The sequence below is a fragment of the Hylobates moloch genome, unplaced genomic scaffold (genome assembly GCF_009828535.3).
Source record: "Hylobates moloch isolate HMO894 unplaced genomic scaffold, HMol_V3 SCAFFOLD_1682, whole genome shotgun sequence".
NCBI lineage: Eukaryota > Metazoa > Chordata > Mammalia > Primates > Hylobatidae > Hylobates > Hylobates moloch.
Genome location: NW_026653957.1, coordinates 1 through 10319, shown reverse-complemented (window position 1 = coordinate 10319; position 10319 = coordinate 1). Strand labels below are relative to the sequence as shown.

Below are 10319 nucleotides of genomic sequence, written 5' to 3'. Positions count from 1 at the left end.
TGTGGAGAGATAATGCTGTAAACTTTTATTTTTCAGGAAATCTGGAAACCTACAGTCTCCATGCCCGATCAGCAAAGAAGGAGCTCACCGTGGGCACCAGAGACAGGGACCCAATGTGGAGACCTGCGAGCCTGTGTCCGGCCCTGAACTCTCAAGCCCAGGGCAGCTTCCTGAGCATTGAAGAGAATATGCAGGAGAACAAAACAGAAACTGAAAGAATATGCAAGATGTCTTTCTTGGATGTCATTCCATGATAGATGGTAGGGGCAGGAGTGACGGAAAGAGGCTGACAAGATCTGGACACGGAGGCTGGAATGGTCGGGTGTGATTCGGAGAGGCGTATGAGAAGGAAGGTGGATTTGAAGGCTGGAAATCTGAGGGTCAGTGGTCCAAGTCACTCAGAGACAGAATCAGAGCACAGCCCTTGCTGATGGCAAACAAAGGAGGACAAGAGGACTGGAAAGAATTCTGCCAGCAGGCAGGAGCTAGTAAGGATGAATTTGTGGCAAAATTAGCAAGTGGAGAGGATGATTTGGGGCCATTTTTCCTGTTCTTCAAGAAAACGAGATAACTAGAAGGACTAGAGAATGGGGCTGCCAGAACTAGTGGGAAGCCCCCTAGAAATGGTGACATCACCCACCAAACAGACCCCGCCAAGGCTGCACCTGGCCTTATGTCTCCTTCACCTTTCTGGCCCCACACAGCCACCAGACAGCCATGCCCAGCAGCTTCCCACAAAGCCATAGAGTCCCCAGAGTGAGCCCCAGCAGAAACAAAAACGTCGAGCAGGTACTGCTCATGCCAGGGCTGCTGGAAGACATAGGGCTTGAGGTGCGTTGCCCCCCCTGTCTGGAGGACGTGGTCAATCCAGCCCACCAGCCGCTGCGTGGGGCTGAGCGGGTGGGAGCGCAGGATGACGCTGGCAGCCACTGCCGCGGACTTGTATCTGTTGAGAGAGATAGAGAGGGGGCATTACTAATGTGACCTCACAAGAGTTAGAATGTGTGATCCGTTCTATATGATGCACCAAAGACTGAGTTTCAAGGAAATTTTGTTGGCTTTGCAGTAATCTACCTGGTTCCCCTTGAAGTTTAATCATGACACCTACATGCAAAAATCCATGTATAATGCTAAAAGTATTAAACTTCAAAAAAGTGACTAAGTCCACAAAGACTAGTCCCTGCTCCAAGGAGGCTTATGATGTACCCTAGGAAAATTATATATGATGTAATTATTATACATATACATGGAGCACCTCCACTGTGCCAGTCTCTAGATGGGGTGACAAATCTCACTCTGGGGAATGTTAGGCACAGGCTAAAGCCTACACATTCCTGCACCATCAGAACGTCATGTTGACCAGGGCTGGCTTCCCAGGCTGCAGGCTGCATATTTGTACCACATAATTAGTAGCATTCTGTACTTGGTTTCACCATGTGGAAGTTCTCAAACTTTATAATAAGAGGCTCCACGCTTTTATTTTACACCAGGTCCTACAAATTGTGAAGCTGGCCCTGCTGATGTACAATGTCTGAGGACCATCCCAGCTCAGAATGGTCATTTTGGGTCTAGGTCATTGAAAAATCCCATGAAAGCTACAAACACATTTCTCAGAAAATGACCAACTGCAATACATGAAATTGCAAATATATACAATTGATCTGGAGTTTATCAACCCATGGAATTTAATGACTCTTCCAAGGCTAAGAATCATGAGCTATGTGGTTAAGTCATCTAGCTAGAACTGCTGAGTGCTCCTAGTACATGCTAAGCCTTGAGGTCCGATTTTGGTTTGTGCCCTTGAAACTCTAATAAGTTATTCAGTTCTTTTTACTTATTACATGAGGTGTAATTTTCTCTTCACATGAGATCACTGTGCTGGATATGCAGTTAGTTACCTTGGAGGTCACTGGGTCCCTTCTATTACCTCACTTAACTAAAATTCATTAACCATTTACTTTGTGGCAGACCCTGTGCTAGGCACTAAGAAGATAGCAGAAAACAAGGGACACATGCTGCTGTCCTCATTAAGCTAACTCTCCACTCTCTGGTTGGAAGGCGAGGGGGACAAATAATAAATGAAAACATAAGCTGCGCATGGTGGCTTATGTAATCCCAGCTACTCGGGCGGCTGAAGCAGGAGGATCATTTGAGCCCAGGAGTTTGAGACCAGCCTGGGCAACATAAAAGGACTCTAAATAAACAAACACATAAATAAATGAGGTAATTACAGACCTTAAGAAGTGTTAAGAAGGAAATGATATAACTGGGGTAGGAGGGAGAAGAGGTTACTCAGGACTGTCAGAGGTGAACTCTAAGAAGAAATGAGTTGGAGATGAGACCGGAATGTGACAAAGGAGCCAGTATGTGAAGAGGGAGCACCACAAACAAAAGGCCAAGGGGGAGAAGAGTGTGGAGTATTTGGGTAACAGAAAGGCAATCTCCTGCCTCAGTTGGAATCCCGCTGACCTGAATTCCAATTGACCTGAAACATAGCTCACAGAGACCCCCTGTACATAGTCCAGGTTCCCCAAAATGAAAAGGTAGGAAATGATTCTTAGCATCTAACTTAAATGCTCTAGTCTTGCTCTCAGAGGACACAGGTCAGCTGTTGGCATCACACACATATTATCCCATGTCCTAGAAAATACAGTTTTAATCTAAAGCAAAACAAAACCAAAAAACCAGATTCCCATAGTGCCCTTAGTGTTTTTGCATTCATTCATCATTATGATCACAACCCCAGGGAGCTGCATACCTCTTGTCTTCTATGATTTGTTTCATCTTAAGAGCCAACGTCTCTGCTTTGAGCTTCTTTAACTGAATAGAGACACCAAACTTTTTGGCTTCTACTCGGACCATGTTTTCAGGCTGGTCTCCAAAGAGAGGGATCCCCACCATGGGCACACCATGCTGGATGGCCTCCATTATGCTATTCTGCCCGCCGTGGGTGACAAACAGACGGATGCTTGGGTGAGCTGTTGTAAATAAGAAAGAGGGTGGGACACTTCAGGATGAAAATGTCGAAACATCAGGCCGAGATGAAGGGGATAAGAAAGTGCCAAGGGGATCTAGTGGTGTGTTGGAGACATTGTATCTAATGACTGTGCTTGGGACACATCCAAGGTTACAGTTCCAAGATACAAGATTCCAAGCGTTGCTATCATATGGAAACATCTTCCGTCAGCCAGAAACTCAGCTAAGGCTTAGAACTGAGTGAATTCTGTAGAGAAGAGTGCTAAGCAAGGCATACATCTCTATCTGTCCATCCATTCTTCCTTCTCTCTGTCCTCCCTGTGCCTCTCTTTGCTTCTCTCATCTGTATTCTGTGTGTCTCTCTGTTTCTACCTCCTCTGTCTATATTGAGCCCTCTTTTATCCACTGACAGCTAATTTCCCTTTTCTTGTATTCCTGACATATTTGTTGACATCACAACTCATGCGTCACTCATAAAACTTGTATTGACTGTATGGTGTCCTCAATTATAAGAGAAGCGCCTTGAAAGTAGACTGGATCCTTTGCCTCTGTATTTCCAGTTCCTGTCTTTCCATGCCAGCATTACCTAGAGCTAACTAAAGTGATTGTTGATAATGACAAGCACATCTCAACCTGGGTCACTCAACTGCAGTGTGCATCAGACTCCTTGTCTCTTCTTTGAAATGGGAGGCATATGCCCTACCCCAGAATTTTAAAAAATATATTCACAGAAGTAGGACCAGGAATCTACTTCTTAAATTGCCCAGATTCTTTTGAGCCATAATCTTGGTTGTGAATCTCTGCTCTAGTCAGTGTCTATGGCAGCACTGGGCACAGAGAAAACCTGTTGGGGGTGAGGGAGCTCTCTGGTCCCAGACAACTCGGTAGACCAAATCACCAACTGTGACCTTGGCACACAGGTATGTTGGCACATCCTAAATTCATCATTGGCATTAATCTTGTGATGGTTGAAGTTGCTCAGATCCTTGGTAAATTAAGAGGATGTGTCCATATTTATGTGTGGATGTGTGTTTGTGTAAGTCCATGTGGCCGAACTGGTGCTCACAAAATCACTAAAGTTTGTGGCACCTCTCCCAACCCCTAGTATATACATTCAGAGTTGATAGGTTGTCTTTAATTTTGTTTGGGTGACCTTGTCCAAGACCAAATGCAGTAGGGTTAAAGAGACTTGACAGGAATATCACATAGGGCTGCAGACATCAGGTCTGGGATAGAAAAGAATGAAGGAAAGTTGGTTGCTTTGGCATCTGATCCCATTGGAAGTATAGCTTGGTTTCCCAAGAACTCCAGCTGGCTGCTACTTTTCTGTCCACTGAGCCTTACCTGTACCATTCACCAGTGGGTACAAATGTCCAGCTAAAGGTCAGAGACGTGATGAGCCCCAAAGACAGGTCAGTGGAAGGAGAGGAGCAGTCCTGGGCAGACCTTACCCAGGAGGTCACTCTGAGGAAGCCAGTCCACAATTTTCACATTTGCAGCCAGGTGGACATCTTTGGGCCAATGAGAACACTGACACTTCCATATCACCCCTTGGGGTAGGTGGGCAAAGGCATTGTTCATCTCCTTGAAGATTTCCGGATTCTGACAGGTGTTCACCATGGAGCCCAAGGTCACAAGGACAAAACCAGAGTCCCCAAACTTGGCAATGAAGTTCTCCAAGTCCTGGAGAAAGATTACGAAGGTAAAGAGGTGACAAAATTATTGGTGAAAGCCTAGTTGACCAGAAAATGAAAGCCAGACTATTTACTAACACAGCGCCCTGTCCTCACTGTCCCAAAGCTATTATTATAGCTCCTAGTGTAGCTCAGTACTAGCTGCACTGTGCTCATGTCCTTTGTGTTGGTGGGAACATCTTTCTTCTTGAAGCCCTGACCCTATTATCAGGGCCTTTCTTCACCTTCCACCCATTATAGGTCCAGGGAGTCACAGGAGTTTTCTAAGGTCGGACTAGAGGTAATAGTATCTGGAAGAGTACTAGTAGGTGGCCAGGGTCCAACATGAGGAGTGGGACTTCTGGAGGCTGGAATGGAGATGCTGGGAGAACACTTCTGTTGTAGGCAGAAATGGTGGCAACATAGGGTTAGGCTCCTCTCCATCTACACAAAATGTAACCTTTTAGTGTGTTTTCCTCTAATGTTTTATGATAGTCTCGGTCACTGATCTTTTTGTACATACTTCATCCTCTACCTCAGTAGTTCACCCACAGGACTGCAAATTATAACCACAGAGAAAGATTTTTTAAAAGCAGCAATGCCATAGGGAGGTGGAGCAAGATGGCAGAATAGAACCCTGAAGTGATTTTGCCCCCCGAAGGAATACCAAATTAACAACTATCCACAAGAAAACACCTTCATAAGAACAAAAAAAAAAATCAGGTGAGCAATCACCATTCCTGGTTTTAACATCATACCGAGGAAAGAGGCACTGAGAAGGTAGGAAACACAGTCTTCAATTGCCATGTGGTGCAGAGAGAGAATCTGTGTGCTTAGGGGAGGCAGAGCACAGTGACTATAGACTTTGCAGTGGAAGTCAGTGCTCTGCAGTCACAGAGCAAAGCAACACAGGGAAGAATTCAGCTGGCACCCATGCAGGGAGCATTTAGACCAGCCCTTGCTAGAAGGGAATCATCCACCTCAGCAGTAGGAACCTCAGTGCTGGTTAGACCAAGCACTGCAGGCTAAAGTGCTCTGGGGTTCAAAATAAACTTCAAAGGCAATCTAGGCCACAAGAACTAAAATCCCTGGAGTGCACATGACCTGGTGAGACACCAGCCAGGGCAGCCAAGGAGTGCTTGTGTCACCCCTCCCCCAACTCCAGGCAGGGCAGCTCACAGCTCCAGGAGAGACTCCTTCCTCCAGGAGAGGAGGGGGAAGAGTTAAAAAGTCTTTGTCTTGCAAGTTGGGTACAGTTTAGCTGCAGTAAAATTAAGCACCAAGGAGAATCCCAACCTCTCCACATCCAGGCCTTAGCCCCTGGACAACATTGCTAGGCATGCCCTGGGTCAGAAGAGAACCTGCAGCCCTGAAGGGAGAGACCTAAGCCTGGCAGGATTCACCACCCGCTCATTCAAAAGCCCTTGGGCCAAAAATAAACATCAGCAGTAGCCAGGCAGTACTTCTCACAGGCTTGGGGTGGGGTAGCCACGAGCGAGACTCCTGCTTTAGGAAGGGAGGGAATAGAGTAAGTAGATCCCTACAATTCCCAATTCCAGGACACAGTTCCTGGACAGAATTCCTAGACCCAACCTGGGCCAGAAGGGAACCTGCTGCCCTAAAGGGAAAGGTATAAGCCTGGAAGAATTCACCACCTGTTGACTAAAGAGCTCTTGAGCCTTGAATAAACATCAGCAGTAACCAGGCAATAGTTATCATAGGTCTTGGACGACGTCCAGTGCTGTGTTGGTTTCAAGCGTAATCCAGCACAATTTCAGGGGAGGTGGTCATGAGAGTGTTTGTGTCACCCCTTCCCCAACTCCAGGCAGCTTAGCACAAGGAGAGAAACTCTGTTGGTATACGGGAAAGTAAGGGAAGAGAACCAGAGACTCTGCCTGGTAATCCAAGGAATTCTCCTGGCTGGTACCTAAGACCACCAAGGTGGTACTTCTACAAGGCTGCAAGAGTCAGCATGACTGGGTTTGGAGTGCCCCCTAATGCAGACACAGGTGCAGTGACCAAAGACTTAGATCACAACACTCAATTCCCTTTGAACACTTGGAAAGCTTTCTCAAGAAGGACAGGTACAAACAAGCCCAGACTGCAAAGATTAGAATAAATACTTAACTCTTCAATGCCCAGACATTGATGAACAAGTTACAAGCATCAAGACCATCCAGGAAAACATGACTTCACCCAATGAACCAAATAAAGCACCATCAACTAATCCTGGAGACACAGAAAAATGTGACCTTTCAGACAGGGAATTCAAAATAACCATTTTGAGGAAGCTCAATGACAATCAAGATAACACAGAGAAGAAATTCAGAATCCTATCAGCTAAATTTAGCAAAGAGGTTGAAAGAATTAAAAACAAAAAAGTAGAAATTCTGGAGTTGAAAATGCATTTGACATAATGAAGAATGCCTCAAAGTCTCTTAACAGAAGAATGGATCAAGCAGAAGAAAGAATAAGTGAGCTTAGACAATATAATAAGATATAAATAGAAACAACAAAAACTTAGCGGACTGGGAGATAAAGTGTAGAATTTTTATTAGTGTTCTTTTTTGCTTGTTTGTTTCTTTTTGCAATCAAAGTTAAGTTGTCATCAGTTTAAAATAGTGGGTTATAAGATGTTACTTGCAAGCCTTGTAGTAACCTCAAATCACAAAACTTAAAACGGATACACAAAAAATAAAATTCAAGAAATTAAAACATACCACCAGAGAAAATCATTTTCACTAAAAGAAAGACCAGAAGAAGGGAAAGAAGAAAGAGAAGATCACAACACAACTAGAAAACAAATAACAAAATGACAGGAGTAAGTCCTTACTTACAAATAATAACATTGAATGTAAACGGACTAAACTCTCCAGTCAAAACAGAAAGAGTGATTGAATGAATAAAAAAAGAGATTTAACATGTTGCCTCCAAGAAACACACTGCCTATAAAAACACACATAGACTGAAAATAAAGGGGTAGGAAAAGATATTCCATGAAAGTGGAAACCAAGAAAAAAAGAAAGAGTAGCTATACTTACATCAGATAAAATAGATATCAAGACAAATACCATGAAAAGAGACAAAGAAGGTTATTATATAATTTTATAAAGGTTGATTCAGCAAGCACATATAACAATTATAAATATATAAGCACTCAAAACTGGAGCACCCAGACACATAAAGCAAACATTATTAGAGGTAAAGAGAGACATAGACCCCAATACAATAATAGATGGAAAATGCAACACTTCCAGCATTGGACGCATCATCCAGACAGAAAATCAACAAAGAAACATTGAACTTAATCTGCACTGCAGATTAAGTGAAGCTAATAATATTTGCAGAAATTTTCATCCAATGACTGCAAAAAAGACATTCTTCTACTCAGCACATGGACCATGTTTAAGTATAGACCATACGTTAGGCCATAAAACAACTTTTAAGAAATTCAAAAAAATTGAAATTATATCAACTACCTTCTTAGGCCACAATGGAATAAAACTATAAGTCAATAACAAGAGGAACTCTGGATATTATACAAATGCATGGAAAAAAACAATATGCTCCTGAATGACCAGTAGGTCAATGAAGTAATTAAGAAGGAAATTTAAAAATTTATTGAAACAAATGATAATGAAAACAAAACATACCAAAACCTATGAGATACAGTGAAAACAATACTAAGAGGAAAATTTATAGCTATAAGTGCCTACATCAAAAGAGTGAGACTTCAAATAAACAATCTAAGGATGCATCTTAAAGAACTGGAAAATCAAGAGCAAACCAAACCCAAAATTAGTAGAAGAAAGAAAGAAAGATCACAGCAGAAATAAATGAAATTTAAAATTAAAAAAATAAAAGATCAATGAAATGAAAAGTTTGGTTTTGAAAAGATAAGAAAATAGACAACCCTTTAGCCAAACCCAGAAAAGAGAGAAAACCCAAATAAAATCAGAGCTAAAAAAAGAGACATTACAACTGATGCTACGGAAATTCAAAGGATCATGAGAAATGTCTATGAGCAACCATATGCCAATAAATTGGAAAACCTAGAAGAAATTAATACATTCCTAAACACATACAACTTACCAAGATTAATCCATAAAGAAATCCTGAACCTGAACAGACCAATAACAAGCAATGAGACTAAAGTTGTAATAAAAAGTCTCCTAGCAAAGAAAAGCCTAGGACCCAATGGCATCAATGCTGAATTTTACCAAACATTTAAGGAACTAATACCAATCCTACTCAAACTATTCTAAAAAGCATAGAAGAGAAGGGAATAAAAGGCCTGTATTACCTTTATACCAAAACCAGACAAATACACATGGAAAAAGGAAACTACAGGCTAATATCTCTGATGAACATTAAGGCAAAAATCTTCCACAAAATACTAGCAAACCAAAATCAACAACACATTAAAAAGATCATTCATCATGACCAAGTGGGATTTATCTGAGAGACTGAAGGATCGTTCAACATACGCAAATCAATCAATGTGATTCATCATATCAACAGAATGGATGAAAAAAACCATATGATCATATCAATTGATGCTGAAAAAGCATTCAATAAAATTCAAAGTCCCTTCATGATAAAAACCCTAAAAAAACTGAGTATAGAAGAAACATACCTCAACACAATAAAAGCCATATATGACACATCCAAAGTTAGTATCATGCTGAATGGGGAAAAACTGAACACCATTCCTCTAACATGACAAGGATGCCCACTGTTACCACTGTTATTCAACATAGTACTGGAAGTTCTAGCTAGAGCAATCGGAAAAGAGAAAGAAATAAAGCGCAGTTAAATTGGAAGGGGAGAAGTTAAATTATGCTAGTTTGCAAATTATGTAATCTTATATTTGGAAAAACCTAAAGATTCTACCAAAATAATTATTAGAACTGATCCACAAATTCAGTAAAGTTGCAGGATACAAAATCAATATATATAAATCAGTAGCAATTCTATATGCCAACAGTGAATAATCTGAAAAAGAAATCAAGAAAGTAATTTCATTTACAATGCCCACGAACAAAATAAAATACCTAGAAATAAAGTTAAACAAAGAAGTAAAAGATCTCTCCAATGAAAACTATAAAACATTGATGCAATTAATTGAAGAGGACATTTTAAAAACTGGAAAACTATTCCATGTTCATGCACTGGAAGAATCAATATTGTTAAAATGTCCATACTACCCAAAGCAATCTACAGATTTAATTAAATCTCTATAAAAATACCAATCACATCCTTCACAGAAGGAGGAAAAATAATCCTAATATTTATATGGAACCACAAAAGACCCAGAATAGCCAAAGCCAACCCAAGCACAAAGAACAAAACTGGAAGAATCACATTACCTGACTTCAAGTTATACTACAAGACTATAGTAACCAAAACTGTATGGTACTGGCATAAAAAAAAAAAGGCACATAGACCAACAGAACAGAATGGACAACCCAGCAATAAATCCATACATCTGCAGTGAACTTATTTTTGACAAGGGTGCCAAGAACATAAAGACAGTCTCTTCAATGAATGGTGCTAAAAAACAACTAGATATGCATATGCAGAAGAATAAAACTAGACCTCTATATCTCATCAGATACAAAAATCAAATCAAAATGGATTAAAAGACTTAAATCTAACACTTTGGGAGGC

At 41.3% G+C, this 10319-nt stretch overlaps 1 protein-coding gene across 1 annotated transcript; it reads right to left on the bottom strand.

Annotated features, from left to right (window-relative positions):
• Positions 1–686: 686 nt before the first annotated feature.
• Positions 687–4695, bottom strand: LOC116464781 (UDP-glucuronosyltransferase 3A2-like; the record flags this gene model as incomplete). Its single annotated transcript, XM_032148033.1, has 3 exons — positions 687–946; positions 2759–2978; positions 4428–4695. Coding segments are annotated over 3 exons (748 nt in total), but the record flags the coding sequence as incomplete, so codon positions are not given.
• Between the last annotated feature and the right edge of the window lie 5624 nt (positions 4696–10319).